The following is a 16,647-nucleotide window of genomic DNA, read 5'->3' on the forward strand; positions in this document are numbered from 1 at the left end:
ACCCACTGACCACATGAGGTCAATAAAAGCAGAGAAGAACTGAAACAAGATGCTTCAACCAAAGTCCCGCTGAGGATGTCATCCTGCTTGGTGACAAAATGTTTGGAAGCTTAACAGGCAGCTCGAAGAACAAATCACTACCAATAACACAAAATATATTTTGAAAGGTAGATTCAGGTAATCCTTGACAACCATTCATTTAATAACCATTTAAAGTTACAATAGTGCTGAAAAAGTGACTTATGACTGTTTTTCAGACCTACAACCATTGCAGCCATTTCCAGGGTCACCTGATCAAAAGTCAGACACTTGGCCACTGGCTCATATTTAAGATGGTTGCAGTGTCCTCGGATCATGTGATCATATTTTGCGACCTTCTAACAAGCAAAGTTAATGTGAAGCCAGTTTCGCTTTGCAACCACATTACTAAAGCTTAACAACTGTGGCAAGAAAAGTCATGAAATGGGACAAAATTCAGTTAACAACTGTCTCATTTAGCAGCAGATATTTCGGGTCAATTGTGGTTGTAAGTTGAGGGCTACCTTTATAATAACTTTGCATTGCCCTAGGTTGGGTTGGTAATTGTGCATAAATTTAGATACGTGGCAGCTTCAGTCTCTTCTCTAACGATGCATTTTCGTCACAATCTTTGCCATAGGTAGCTTATCTGACTAACAGTGGTACTGAAGCCAACGACCTGGCAGTGTTAATAGCAAGAGTTTTCACCCGCAACACTGACGTCATTGGTTTGAGGTAATTCTCTTTTGTGCATTGTGGTTTGTTCTCTTCAGTTGACTTCTGTGTTTTCGCTAAGGATTAACAGAGCTCCCATAAATGGCTTGCAGATATTCATGCCAAAGAATTTCTATTGCACAACCTTCTTCTGGTCAAAAACCTCCTGAGCTGCTATAATATCATTAATATTAAATGTTATTTGATTTTGCATTATTTTTCTATTAGTTGGCCTTTCTTGTACTAGACAGATCATTGGTTAATAATTCAAATTTATTTGTTTAGCGTATAGCAATGGTATATTAGCCGGGAGACTATAGTGTTTATACAGAATAGTTCAGTGGAGGGATTCAGCCGGTTTGCATCGGTTTGGGCAAACCAGTTGTTAAATTGCACACAACCCCCTCTCCCCCTGCTATCAAAGTGGATCTTGAGTGCTGTGCTACAATGGAGAAACAGGCAATGGAATGGCCAGCACGAGGGAAGAAGGCTGCTTTCCCTTTTTCTTCTCACTGCTCCTCCTCCTTCCCTTGTGCCAGCCACTCTGTTGCCCATTTCTCCATTACAGCACAGTGCAGTGCTCAGGATCCATTTTGATAGTATGTGTGTGGGGGGTAATTTTAACAACCGGTTCACCCAGGGTCAGGTTGGCTGTAACAAGATACTCGTCCCTCATGTGCAGTAGAGTTGGAGGACATGGATGGGCCATGCCTCTCACAGCAGCCAACCTGACCCTGGATGAAATGGTTATTAAATTATTTGAATCTCACCACTGGAATAGTTGCTTGGCTGCCCAAGACTGGCCGTTTGTTCAGTTCATCCGCCCGCACTATCCAGAAATGCACCATAGGGGATGAACTAGTTCCACACTTGGAATGGCTAATGGTAGTCTTTGGTGTCATATGGGGCTTTTTCCCTCCACTGATGTCACCTTGCATTCAGGCATTGCATTTGGGCAGGTCCGGCACCAGTTGGATTCATACTTCTGCATGGAGTGCCTTATTTTTCCCACCGAAGTGGTGACTATTTATCTTCTTGCATGTAACATGCTTTTAAACTGCTAGGTTGGTGGAAGGCGAGGCAAGTGATGGGAGCTCGCCCCATCACGTGGTGCTAGGACTCAAACCACCAGAGCACAGATCTTCTTCGGTGTCTTTAAGCCATGGAACCACCATGCCTCTCGATAATTCAAAATATATAGTCTAATAATGAAAGCTAATAATGAGGAAATATATGAAATAGCTTTATCAGTTCAAATATTCATATTTTCTTAAGACCAATGTTGGAATAAAGGCCTGCAACCATACCAGACCTTCCCCTAAACATGTGAGATCAATAAATCTGGTACAATTTTAGCAATATCACCCATAAACCTTATAACCTATCAGCATTCTTGTGAAAAATATGAGAAATATTGTAATATTTCAATATTACCATCTGTAATTTTATATCAGCTCTGGAAAACTGGGGTCAACATATATGGGTGCTGAATTGTCAACTCCTGCTCTAGACCACTCAAATTTAAAAAGAACTGGTGATGATCTGGTCCAAAAAGAAGCTACTATACAGGTGTACAGTCTAAACAGAAAGAGTCTGTCATGCACAGAGCAAATCCTGTGAAATTTCATTGAATCAACTCAACTCCCTATTAGGAACACAAACTTTTACTGGGAAATAGTAACTTCCTTTCCTTATGTTGTTCTTGAAAGCCCATTCTAATCCACTTCCAAAAGATTCCCTGGCCTTCCTAAAACACATTTGATTGAATTGGAGGCACGTATTTGATATGCCAATTGCATCTGTCCACCAACAGAAGGAAACCATTGGATACAGTCTCAAGAAGAGAGGAAGTTCTAACAAAGAAGAGCTGCCAAGAGCAGGCAACTTGATGAAAACATAGTCCACTAAATGAGAGTTCTTTGAGTTTCAGAAATGTGTCGTTTTTCTTTGCAATTAACACAACTTATGAGATTCTAAATATATAAAAAGATTAGTAGACAAATTCACCACCCTAAAGTTGAAAATATGATGCCTTTCTTTCTGCAGAGGCGGATACCATGGAGGTAGTACCTATGCTATGGGCATCACAGCCATTGGAAGGTACAAATTTGGTGTTGGCAATGGAGCCAACTGCCACTCGGTCAGTATCTTGCTTTGTTTTTGGGGGGAGGACATGTTTTTGGAGCACGTTGGACATATTCCTGACTGGTTGTTGGTATTGCTGGTACAGATAGTTCTCAACTTACAACCAAAATTGAGCCTGACATTTCTGTTGCTAAGCAAGTTCATTATTAACTGAGTTTTGCTCCCATTTTACAACCTTACGTAGGAAGGTTGCAAAAAGTGATTTCGTGATTTGGGGTCACTACACACATCATAAATATGAGCCAGTTGCCAAGCTTCTGAATTTTGATCATGTGATGGTTGTAAGCGTGAAAAACAGTCAAGTGGCACTTTTTTCAGAGCCATTGTACATTTGGTCACTAAACACACTGTTGTCAGTCAAGGACTATCTGTATTGGACCTTATCTGCTTTGGTGTTACTTCTTAATCGTGAAGAATCGAAAAAGAGTCCAGTTTTCAAGGAATTATGCAGGTTGATGCTAAACGCAAGCGTCTTCTTGTCACTTGGTGGGCTATTCCTATTGCCACTTGGAGCAAAATAGCTGTGTTGGAAATGAATTGAGCCAGTGGTAGGATTCAATTTTTTTTTCTACCGGTTCTGTGGGTGTGGCTTGGTAGGCGTGCCAGGGTAAGGATACTGCACAATCTCCATTGCCTCTCAGTTGCTGCAAAATCTCCATTCCCTCCCCCACCTCACTAACCTGCTTTCCAGCTCCGTTCTCCTGTGCAGGGCAACAAAAGAAGACCCAGCCGATTGGAGGCAGAGAATAGATGGGGGCTGGGCCAGTCAGAAGTGGTAATTGCTGGTTCTCTAAACTACTCAAAATTTCCATTACTGGTTCTCCAGAACTGGTCAGAACCTGCTGAATACCACCTCTGAATTGAGCTAAATATTTTCTTGATTCATGAGCCCGATCAAAATCTGCCCTTTTAAAAAAGGGCTATAGGAAAGTGCTTTAATAGAATTCTGTCCTTGACTTGGATGAAATAGGGGGGTCTCCATCAGCCTCAGTACCCTTATTTATATTCTTCTTGGGATACCATCGTCTGACCTTCCTTTTTGTTCATCTTGCCAGTCAATCGTATCTTGTGATCCCAAGTGGTTTTGTATAAAGGCTCCAACTCGAATGGGGATGAACTGCAGCAGCTACTATTGTCAGCTGCTTCTTTTCATTGTCCATCAACATGATCATAAACTATCCATAAACTATCCACATTTTAAGATGCTGTGCATTGGGGTGGGTGTTATTTTTCACGAAGCATGTCAGAAGCAATATATGAGTGGGCCCAGGAGAAGCAGTAGATATAGCCAGGATTATAGGTGGGCGAATTCAACTTAAAAACTCTTTTGAGACTTTTAAAAAGTACTTGAAAATTCTTATTATGTACTTTGATGCTTTCATTTAAGGGTAGCAGTTGTGCCTCCAATGTGGTACCTGGGAGCTATATAATGTCATTAGCACCCACCAAACTGTCTACTCTAATTTTACACTCTCGATTCCTTTAATGAAAAAAAGGAAAACAATCTAGCATATTACAAAGGTAAGAATCAAGTGGAAGCATAATTATATTTCCAACTATACTGCTGGGCCCAGTAGCATCCATAAAAGTGAAATGATAGGTAATAAAATCCCATAGTTTATTTGACTTCTGATAGATTTTATGGATGTTTTGAATTTGTCTACACCAACCAAGGTTGAAGTTGGCCAGGTGGCCCTCTCTGATTTTCATGCCAAGAAAACTTGGTTTATAAACAAGGGATTAAATGGTGAGATCTCCAGTGTATGGGTTCATCTTTATCTCTCTTTGTTATTTTAGTTCTATCTTTTCTATATGAATGTACTTCTTAAAAATCTAGCACACTCAATTATGCCATTGGTGGAGCAATGAACATCATTGGGTCTGTTGTTTCTTTAGACAATGTTACCTGACGTTTTCCGTGGTCCCTGGGGAGGAAGCCACTGTCGCGATTCTCCGGTGCAAACAATTCGAAAGTGCTCCTGTTCCTCAGGTTAGTTAGTAAGGAAAATCCTCTTGATTTTCCCAGTTCCACATTTATGGCTTTTTGCAGGATCCCATGATCATGTGACCACTGTCAACTCATAAAATATTTCTCTGGCCTTTTAGAGTTGCCAACAGAAAGGGAGGGGGGAGCAGAGTAGCAGCTTGCAAAACCAAAACTGCATTCCATGGATGTTTTCATAGATAGTTTCCAGGCGACCGAAGGTTCTGCCACACAAAATTCTAACTGGAGAGTATGATTGATGACTCTTGGCTAGGGGTGTGTCCCAATGGAGAATATGAATTATGATTATACCCAGGTGGCCGGGGGAATCAGGGTCAAGGGTGACAATGAATGATGTGTCTCAGTTGGCTACACCCAGGCAGCACCAGCATGTCTTCTCCTAATAAATCTTTGAGCTTTGAAAATCCAGCTAGAGACTCATGATTTAAATGTGGGTAATCTACTGGAGCCCTGACAACCACGATTTAAAATATTTTTTTTGCCTGAAACAGCATTTACTTCTAGTTTCTGGCAAAAACAAAAAAAAAATGCCCACTGCAGACAAGCAGATTTGCTTAACTGCAGTGTTCACTTAACAATCACCTCTCATTTACTTTACAACTACCACAACAAAGGTTGTAAAATCGGATATGGTTGCATGCTGATCCACTTGACAATCAAGGCAACTTAACAACTGTAATTCCAGACCCAATTAGTCATTACTCGAGTGTCAGGATGTATTTAATTAGCCCTCCATCGTAGAATCCCTTCCTAATGTTGGGCTGTCTATCCACCCTTATTCAGCAGAAATTCACTAGGATAAAATTTGTTTTCCCCATGATTGGTCGCTTTCCTGCTTCTGCTGCCTCTGTTCCCAATCCCTACCTAGATAGCAATAGCACTTAGACTTATATACCGCTTCACGGTGCTTTACAGCCCTCTCTAAGCGGTTTACAGAGTCCGCCTATTGCTCCCAACAATCTGGGTCCTCATTTTTACCGACCTTGGAAGGATGGAAGGCTGAACCCAATTTGAGCCAGTCAGGATCGAACTGTCAAACTGCAGTCAGCCGGCAGTCAGCAGAAATAGCCTACAGTACTGCATTCTAACCACTGCGCCACCACACAGTAGTGAATGGAACATCATTTGATTTGACCCAAAAAAGTATGTAGCACAGTTAAGTTCATGCTACAGTGAGCCAACTGGAGAAAAGCCTTTTGGCATTTTAGATGATAAACAGGACCGTGATGTTTCTTTCATGAATAATAGTTTAAAATAATAAACATGTTTCTCCCCATCTCCCCCGATACAGGAACCTGCCATGCTAAAGACCAGTACATTGAGCAATTCAAGGACACACTCCAAACTTGTGTTTCAAAGAAAGTCGCTGCATTTATTGCTGAGCCAATTCAAGTAAGTGGTTTCTTTAAAAAAAAAAAGGCTTCAAGGACCTAAAACTTTTCAGTGCTCTTTCCAACACAGATTAGTTCATACAATGCTTGATTCTTAATGGGTGCAGTGGCTCAGTGGTTAAAGATGTTCAGATTGTCAGCTGGAAAGCTGATAGCCCAGGTTTGAGACCCAAATGCTACCCAACGAGGTGAGCTCCCATTGCTTGCCCCAGCTGTGGCCACCTAACAGTTTGAATGCATGCAAATGTGAGTAGATAAATAGGTACCACTTTGGTTGGAGGGTGTAAAAGTGTTTTGTGTTCCTTGGCATGTAGTCATGCCAGTCACATGACCACAAAAATGTCTTTGAACAATGCTGGTTCCTTCAGCTAAGAAACAAAGATGAGCACCACTAGAGTCAGAGACAATGGGAAACTACCTTTATGTTTGATTCCTAAAATAAGATCTTCCTCATTATAAAACATAATGTCATCTTGAACATGTTGTAATCAGAAGACCTTGCTGCTTCTGTAGATATATTTAGGATTATAGTTGCTATCCTATATACATTTAACCAGGGAGTCGGCCTCCTTGATGGCATTAGGAATGCATGGAATCACACTATAAAATATGCTTTGTTTTCATTTGAGAAATAGATTCTCACAGCCTCACCTAGAAGATTTGCTTATTATTACTTTAGTTCAAGAAAATAGTTACAGTATATGAAGCTGTGATTTCATTATAATTAAGACAAAATCGATGAGGAAGAGGAGGCACAACCAAAAGAAAGAAAGAAAGAAAGAAAGAAAGAAAAAGAAAATGTCAGTGGGATCATCAACCAGTTTAATCAAAAATTGCAGAAACCAGCAAGACATCAGATATTTCAGATCCCTGTGCAACCTCTCTGGTGGTTGGTTCTGAGTCCTGATTTCTTGGACATCTTAATTCTTTCCTTTGATCTGCAGGAGATTAGAAGGGATTTCCTTTCATGATTTAAACTGAGGACTTTTAATTCTCCCATGTACTGGTACAAACTACGTTGCAAAAATCTTGGATGAACTAGTGTTGGTGAACCTTTTTGGCACTGAGTACCAAAATGGGAGCATGAGCGTGGCGGAGAGCCGGAAACCGGAACAGCAGTTCCCTTGCACGCATGCACACACCAGAAAACTGAGCTTCCAGTTTCCAGCACACACATGTGTGGCAGTCACCTGGTCTTCCAGTTTCTGGTACATATGCGCGCAGGAAGACCAGCTGGCCCGTGTGCATGCACGCACCGAAAACCGGAAGCTCAGCATCCCTGATGCGCACATGCATGCCGGGGAGCTGCTCTTCCAGTTTCCAGCACTCCCACACATGCAAAGACCAGCTGGCCGTTCTCCTATCCAGATAATCCACTAATAAAGGAGAATATTTGTAGCTCAAGGTTGAACAGAGGGGTTCTTTTGTGTGCTCTGAGCTTGCTTATTTTCTTGCAGACATTTCATTTCCCAAACTAGGTAACATCAGCGGGACTAGCACTGATGATGTTACCTAGTTTGGGTAATGAAACATCTGCAAAAAAAAGAAGCAAGCTCAGTGAGCACCAAAGACCCTTCAGATGATCTGCTCATCCTGGGTTGAGATCTCCTGCTATTAATGGACTCCTTTTGTTTAGGCCCAGAGGGCCATCATGTAATCTTACATGATAAGTGTAATGTGCAGTATGGCTGAGCCTTCCACCGCTGCCACCACATATCTTCCATGGGTATCACTTCACCAGGTATTGTAATTCCAGCAAGTGAAAGAAGTAGGGCTCCTTACTACCGGTAGCAAAGAAAAGGTAAAACAGGTAATGGGGTAAAAGGAAAATAAATTCAACAGTGCCATCTCCTGGTTGTGTGGATTGAAGTGCATCACTAGGACTACAGCAATTATTTATTTATTGATTTGATTTGATTTGTCAATCACTTACAAGATAATAGGTAAAAGTATAAACATGAGTAAGAATACAGGAAATAGGTACGAATAAATGGGGACAATAGGATAGGGAGAACAATTGTGCACTTATGCACGCCCCTTACAGACCTCTTAGGAATGGGGTGAGGTCAACAGTGGATAGTTTGAGGTTAAAGAGTGGGGATTTGAGGATGTAACAACAGAGTCAGATAGTGCATTCCAGGCACTGACCACTCTGTTGCTGAAGTCGTACTTTCTACAATCAAGTTTGGAGTGGTTTACATTGAGTTTGTATCTTACATTGAGTTTGTATATTACATAATATATATTACATAAGGTGTAAATGGTGACCTCATGATCCCGGATACTAGTGAAACCACAATTGCAATACTGCATCCAATTCTGGTCATCATGATACAAAAAAGACAATGAGAACTTGGAAAGTGTGCAGAGAAGAGCAAAAGGATGATAATGGGCCTGGAGGTTTTAATTGTATGATGAACACTTGAGGCAGATAGCTGTCTTCCAGTACTTGGGGGGCTGTCGAGAGAGGATTGACTTATTGTCTAGGGCAGGGGTGTCAAACTGAAGGCCTGCTTAGATCTGGCCCATGGGGCTACCCTGGAAACAGCAAAGGACTGGCCCACAGAGCCTCTGCCAGCAAAAACAGAATGTGGGAGGGCCATGGGAGGTCCTCCTGAGCTCCATTTTTGCTGGCAGAGGGTTGCAGGAGACCGTTGCAGGCAAAAACTGAGCTCGGGAGCCCATTTTTGCTGGCAGAGGGTTGCAGGAGGCCATCATAGGGGAAAACAGAGCCTGGGAGCCCATTTTTGCTGGCAGAGTGCTTGGGCCACCACAGGCACACCCAACACGAGTAATGTCGAGCTGGCTTGCAGGAAATACGACTTCAGCAACAGAGTGGTCAATGTCTGGAATCAGTGGTGGATTCAAATTTTTTTACTATGGGTTCTGTGGGCGTGTCTTGGTGGGCTTGGCATGGCTTAGTGGACGTGGCTTGGTGGGCGTGGCAGGGGAAGGATACTGTAAAATCTCCATTCCCTCCCCACTGCAGGGGGAAGGTTACCACCGGTTCTCTGAACTACTCAAAATTTCCGCTACCGGTTCTCCAGAACTGGTCAGAACCTGCTGAATACCACCTCTGTCTGGAATACTCTACCTGACTCTGTGGTTTTTTCCCAAAACCCCAAAAACTTTAACCTTAGACTGTCTACTATTGACCACTCCCCTTTCCTAAGAGGTCTGTAGGGGGCGTGCATAAGCGCACCAACGTGCCTACCGTCCCTGTCCTATTGTTTCTTTTTATTTTTCTTATATGTATCCATTTCATGTATTCTAACTATGTTTATACTTATACCTGTTATAATCGCTTGACAAATAAAATAAATAAAACCTTGATGCGGCCCTGAATGAAATGGAATTTGACACCTCTGGTCTAAGGCATCAAAAGTCAGGACAAGAAATAATGCATGGAAGCTTGTCAAAAAGAGATCTAACACAGAAGTAAGGATAAATTGTTTTGACAGTGAGAGCAATTAATCAGTGGAATAGGTTGCCTTGAGTTATGGGTGCTCCATCACTGGAGGTTTTCAAAAATAGACCGGATGACCATTTGACTGGGGTGTAATGAGACTCCTGTCTGGAGCAAGGACCAGAAAACCTCCGAGATCTGTTCCAGCGCTATGATTCTGTGTGGAATTTTCTTCCATGAAAGGAAGGTCACCCTTTCCTTTGATCCTGTCTGTCTGCTTTCTCCAGGGCATAAATGGAACAGTTCAGTTTCCCAAAGGATTCCTAAAGGAGGCTTATCAGTTGGTGCGTGAAAGGGGAGGCCTCTGCATTGCAGACGAGGTGAATATCTGAATGTGACTCCCTTCTCCAAATTATACGTGCAGAGTTTCTACAAGGACAGCTATTTGAGATACCATTGGCTGAGGGCTTGGATTGGGACCCTACAAAGCATTTGAAGAGGACTTTGCAAAACAAGTTGGCCTGAGGGAACTAACCCCTCCTACCAGTGGTGGAATTCAAATTTTTTTACTACCGGTTTTGTGGGTGTGGCTTGGTGTGCATGGCAGGGGAAGGATACTGTAAAAACTCCATTCCCTCCCTACTCCTGGGGGAAGATTACTGCAAAATGCCATTTTCTCCTCACCCCACCAACCTGCTTTCCAGCTCTGTTCTCCTGTGCAGGGCAGCAAAGAAGACCCAGCCGATCAGCTGGGACTCAGGAGACAGAGAATAGATGGGGGCAGGGCCAGTCAGAGGTGGTATTTGCTGGTTCTCTGAACTACTCAAAATTTCCGCTACTGGTTCTCCAGAACCTGTCACAATTGGCTGAATACCACCTCTGCCTCCTACAAGCAAGGCAGTTGTGTGTCTTCTAGAAAGGAATACAAACACAGAACAAAATTTAAACTGAATCCCGAACTTGGGAGGGAAGTGGGTGGTGCTTTCTCCAAGGACTTTACCATACACAGATTTTTGTTTGGAAGTCACTTCTGTGTAAGAACAGCTGATGAAATACTGGCCTGCACGTAGTATATCTGACAGTATATCTGAAAGGTGCTTTTTTCAAAAGGCAACTGGACTTTCTTGGGGTTTTTTTTTTTCTTTGAAAAGATTTAGTTTCACTTCCAAAAATCTTCTTCAGAACTTCTTCTTCAGAAGAAAAAGCTTCTTCAATGAGAAGTGAAACATTTTCAAAGAAAAAAAAAAACACCAAGTTGCCTTTGGAAAAAAATAATAATAACCATGACCTGGATGATTGAGAATCTCTATCAAACCTGACAGCAGGGGAGGGGCTGCTGGGGGTTTGCAGGGGTTTGGGAGAGCCCCTAGCTAAGATTCTGTGCAGTTTGGAGAACCCCCAAATCCCATTCCTGGCTGCCCCCCCCCTCCCCTCCCAGTAGTCCCCACACGGCCCATTTTGGATGCAGGTAAGTATAGGGCCGTGATGTGCCGGCACGCGAGCTGCAGGCAAACTTACCTCACTGTGCATGTGCGTGCCTCACAGCTGATTTTCGACCTCCCAAAGGCTTGAGGAAGGCTTCTGCAGGCGTCTACAAGCTTTGTAGACCAAAATCTAGACCCGTTTAGTCACTTCTGGTATTTTAGGAAAAACGGGAAGTGACGAAACAGGGCTAGATTTCGGCCTACAAAGCTTGTAGAAGCCTGCAGAAGCCTTCCTCAAGCCTTTGGGAGGCCGAAAAAGGCCTCAAATTGGCCAAAAATCAGCTGTGAGGTGCAGTGCATGTAAGGGGGGTGGGTGGGTGGGGGAGATTGCATGCATAGGGGACATGGGGGGGGCGCGCATTGCCTTCTGGATGCTGGCACATGAGCGCAAGCGTGCAAGCACGTGCACAGTTTTTGGCACAAGAGCCTAAAAAGGTTAGCCACCACTGGTATAGGGCGTGCACGGAGGCCGGAAGTTCGGGAAGGCCGGAAATGGGTCCCATTTCCAGCTTCCAGAAAGCCTCTGGAGCCCAGAGAGGCTGTTTTCATCTTCCAGGAGGCTCAAGGAAAGCCTCCGGAGCCCGGGGAGGGCGAAAACGCCTCCTCCCCCACTGTGGTGCAGGAGGCTGACTAGGCCACGCCCATCATGGCCACGCCCACCCAAGAACCGTGCAGAGAACCCTTTGCTAAAAATTTTGAAGGCCACCCGTGCCTGACAGCAAATATAGGCAATTTCCTATCAGAAAACAATTGCCTTAAAATATAGATGCTATTTATAAAGAGCAACTCTATAGCAGGGTGTCCAACCTTGGCAACTTTTAAGATCTGTGGGCTTCCACTCCCACAATTCCCTAGCCAGCCATGCTCTAAATCTTTTAAAAGCACCTTTTCTTTGTTCCCTGTGAAGGTTCAGACTGGATTTGGTCGAATAGGCAGTCATTTCTGGGGATTTCAAAGCCACGATGTCATTCCAGACATAGTTACCATGGCCAAAGGAATTGGTAACGGCTTTCCCATGGCTGCAGTTGTGACTACACCAGGTGAGAACTGCTTTCACGCTTGGAGGGTTTCAGAATGAACAACCTTTTCATGCACAGGGTCTGGGGGAGACCACATAGAGGGTGCAATCACATCAACATGAAAGAAAGGTCAGGTGATTCTCTGTTGTTTTTCTGGGTTCGAGAGGAATTTTGGGATTTTCTTCCCCAACAATTTCACATGTTCCTTAAGGCAATGTTCCCTGCTTCAAAATGGCAGGAGGCCATTTCACAGTTTTCAAAAATCATTTTCCCAGAGTTCTGGAAAGCTATGAAAAAGAATTTTGGTTGCATGTTATCCTTTACCTTAGCTTTACATTCATTATTTCTGAACATGCATGAGAGAATAAATTTTACTGGATCAGTAGCATTTTATCTCATATAGAGAAAAATCACAAGCTGAATGGACTCTATAATTGGCCACTGACTCTAATTCTTATTCTCTCTCTCTCTTATTTTTTTCCTCCTTTCCTGCCCTTGTCTCAGCTGGGGCTTATAAAAATGCTGTCACCACAATGTTCTGTTAATAGGATAAACCAAACTGTGATTCATGTATGCTTATGAAATGATTGTGTATTTCTTTAAGAGTTACCCTAACATAACAGATGTAATCTCCAGCTAACAGCAGGTGGCCCACAAAATAATCTTCCACTTTTCTTCCATTATGTTCCATCTGCCTACTTTAAATTAAAATAAATGTTTCAAAGATGCTATCAGTTTTTATTCCACTCTCAGTCAACAGAAACTAAACCCCAAAGCCCTTATTCTATTAAATTTTCATATTTCTAGGAAGCAGCCAGTCATAAATTTTATAATCATAAGTTTAAAAATACAAAGATTAGGCAAATATAGTTCAGTGACTGAGAATCTCTACAGACATGGTTGAATGAGGTTATTTAGATCTTCCTTTTTTTTTTGCACCTCCATCAACTCAGTGGTATGAAAATGAACTGGTAGAATTGCAGTGATTGATTGTCGAATAATAATGCAATATTGTAGGTTTTTTTTTTTTGATACCTTGACAGGATAAAATAAATGAATTACTTTTTAATACAATCTGGCCTGCTTCTGGTTTTGCAGTGTAAAAAAAAATCCAGTTCAAATGCATAATTAATTCAGGTGAACCGAATGAATGAATGACTATCTGCACCTGGTATTTGCATAAACCAAAGACACCTTTAGAAAAAAAAATATTTTAAGTGGAAAGGGCTTTGACTGCATACAAACTTATTCTCCATCTGATCCACTGAATATTGAGAGCATAGGTTCACAAAAGATCTTCTGAGTCACTCTGGTAACACTGAGGTTTCACATATAGTTAGTACCCAACTGTAATTGGGACCAGAGTTTCCATGGCGAAACAAAGAGGTTGTTAACCAAATTGCATCCAATTTTACGAGCTTTCTTGACACAGTTGTTAAGAAGATCACTGCAGTTGTTAAATATACAATCTTTAAGCAAATCTGGTTTCCCACTTGTTGACTTCGCTTGTTGGAAGCAAGCTGAGAAGATTGTAGCCAATTACATGACCCCGGGACACTGCAATCATCATCCTATGGCCTTGTTCTGACCTGGCTCCCCAAACACGACAAACCCTCTGAAGTTAACTCAAAGATTCCTTTATTAGGAGCACCAGCAGCCTCGGCAAAAAAAATTCTCTCTTACAGCAGGCTAGCGAGTCCATCCGGCAGAGAAATGAATAGTTGTCTGCCACATCTATTCATCTCCGACTCCTGCCTTTTATCCCCAGAACTAGGGTCGGGCTTTGCTAGCAGCGGTGGCTCTTCTGTCCTAAGGATCGGCCCACAGATTTTTGATCACATGAGTCTGTCATCTACACCTCTGTAACTGTCTGGTTTGGTTCTGCAACCCAACAGGACAGACACAGACTTCAGAGAGTAATTAGGACTGCAGAAAAAACAATTACTACCAATATGCCTTCCATCGAGGACCTGTATACCGCATGAGTCAAAAAGAGGGCTGTGAAAATATTTACAGACCCTTCACATCCGGGACATAAACTGTTTCAACTCTTACCGTCAAAATGACGCTATAGAGCACTGCACACCAGAACAACTAGACACAAGGACAGTTTTTCCCCGAATGCCATCACTCTGCTAAACAAATAATTCCCTCAACACTGTCCAACAATTTACAAAGTCTGCACTACTTTTACCGTTAATCTTTTCATCCTTCCTTTCATCCATCTCCTCCCACTTGTGACTGTAACTTTGTCGCTTGTATCCTTATGATCTATATTGACTGTTTCCTAGTATGATTTGATTGCTTATTGTACCCTATGATTATCATTAAGCGTTGTACCTTATGATTCTTGACTCTTGATGAATGTATCTTTTCTTTTATGTACACTGAGAGCATTTGCACCAAGACAAATTCCTTGTTTGTCCAATCACACTTGGCCAATAAAGAATTCTACTTACTGTCTGTCTGTCTGTCTGTCTGTCTGTCTGTCTGCCTGCCTGCCTGCCTGCCTGCCTGCCTGCCTGCCTATCTATCTATCTATCTATCTATCTATCTATCTATCTATCTATCTATCTATCTATCTATCTATCTATCTATCTATCTATCTATCTATCTATCTATCCTCTGCCTACAGATTTCCACTGCTCTTCCCTTCTCTGGCTTCTGTGCATTGCGTGTCAGGCACTGGACCCAGCTGTTCCTCCTCTTCCTCATCAGCCACCTCCAGACCTGGGGGCCGTTGACTCTCCATCTTAGGGCTGACGGACAGCCCAGGCTCCGCCTCTGTCTCATTCCCTCTTCCCCGCGGAGCTCTCAGGTTGCCTTGATGCTGGCCCTGACTTCCATGCCTCCCCTCCTCATCTGATTCCACAACATGGCCACAACATGTCTGATCGTTAACGTGCATCTGATCATTAGTATGCATCTCAACATTTACAATACCAGTAAATGCCTGCCAGTTGCCAAACACCCAAATTTTGATCACATGATTGGGAGAAAACTGCCCTGTCTGTAAATGTGAGGATCTCTTGTAAGTCACAAACGGTTGTAAGTCAAGGAGTACCTGCATTGTAAATGAAGGTCTCTCTTTTTATGTTTCTTCCAGCTGCTGATCTCTTTAATGAATGACTTTACAGCTTCATTTGTTAAGACTAGTATGTTTTGGTTTTAGAAATTGCACATAGTATGACAGAGAACCTCCAGTTCAACACTTTTGGGGGCAACCCTGTGGCTTGTGCAGTTGGATCTGCAGTCCTGGATGTAAGAAAATGTTTTCATTGGTTTTTAGTTATATTATTATTTATGAGCTTTGACAAAATTGCTTTCCTCCCCACCAGCTCCTTAAATTAAAGGACTTTTGGTTCCCAAAAGGATGGCTTGGTGTGCCTTAATGCATGCAGGTTTAATCAACTTGGCTAGAGATTCTTAATTCATTTCTAGCAAAACGATCTGGAATCTTTTATGTTTTTCAAACATAACTTCCTTCTCTGCTTAAATGCAGGGAAAGCAAAGGCAGGCTGAAGGGTTCCATTCATGTAATAAGCACTGACACTATGGATTCCATGTAGATAGATTAATGCAGACTATTCATCTGTTGCAAATTCCAGTGAAATTAATGGGATGTTCTGTATATGTAGAGAGTCAGTTTGATGATTAAGGCATCAGGCCAGAAACTGGGAGATGGTGAGTTCTAGTATCACCTTGGGCATGAAGCCAATTGGGTGACCTCTTTCTCTCAGCCTGGGAACAGAAGTGGTATTCAGTCGGTTCTGACCAGTTCTGGAGAACTGGTAGTGGAAAGTTTGAGTAGTTTGGAAAACCGGCAAATACCACCTCTGACTGGCCTCGCCCCCATCCATTCTCTGCCTCCCAAGTCCCAGCTGTTTGGCTGGGTCTTTGGTTGCCCTGCACAGGAGAACAGAGCTGGAAAGCAGGTTAGTGGAGTGGGGAAGGAATGGGATTTTGCAGTAACCTTCCCTTGCCATGCCCACCAAGCCATGCCCACCAAGCCACACCACGCCCACCAAGCCACGCCCACAGAACCAGTAGTAAAAAGTTTTGAATCCCACCACTGCCTGGGAAGGAGATGAAGGCAAACCACTTTTGCAGGGATTTGTCCAGTTTCCAAGAATCGAACACAGTGGAACAGCTGAAATATATATATATATTCTATCCCTATATATATATATATATAATTTCTACTATACTTGACAGCAAGAAAGTTACATATTCTCCATATTGCCAGAGATATTTGCAAAATATTGGGGCCAATACTTTGGGTGGTTGAAGCTCTACCCCTCTTTTAATGTGGGGCACAAACATTGCATGCAATAAATTTGGATGCAATAATTGAACATTGAAAAAATTTGAAAATATATTGAGGCCGGACTTCGCCTCAGCTGTACCCCTATTTTAATGGTGGATCCCCTTCCGCCCAAAGCCCCTCAATACAGGTAGTCCTCAA

The 16,647-nt window shown here is 42.6% G+C and overlaps 1 protein-coding gene across 1 annotated transcript in view; it reads left to right on the plus strand.

Moving 5' to 3' along the window:
• Positions 1-16,647, plus strand: part of AGXT2 (alanine--glyoxylate aminotransferase 2) — a 33,924-nt gene that overhangs the window by 11,379 nt on the left and 5,898 nt on the right. Inside the window, exons 5-11 of the mRNA XM_026666393.2 lie at positions 659-753; positions 2,779-2,872; positions 4,774-4,867; positions 6,174-6,274; positions 9,967-10,059; positions 12,071-12,203; positions 15,355-15,443. Coding sequence (XP_026522178.2) covers positions 659-753; positions 2,779-2,872; positions 4,774-4,867; positions 6,174-6,274; positions 9,967-10,059; positions 12,071-12,203; positions 15,355-15,443 — 699 coding nt within the window. The remainder of the gene's footprint in view (positions 1-658; positions 754-2,778; positions 2,873-4,773; positions 4,868-6,173; positions 6,275-9,966; positions 10,060-12,070; positions 12,204-15,354; positions 15,444-16,647) is intronic.

The sequence above is a fragment of the Notechis scutatus genome, chromosome 2 (genome assembly GCF_049901735.1).
Source record: "Notechis scutatus isolate UNSWTSFEM ecotype Mainland chromosome 2, rNotScu1.2, whole genome shotgun sequence".
NCBI classification, from domain to species: Eukaryota; Metazoa; Chordata; class Lepidosauria; order Squamata; family Elapidae; genus Notechis; species Notechis scutatus.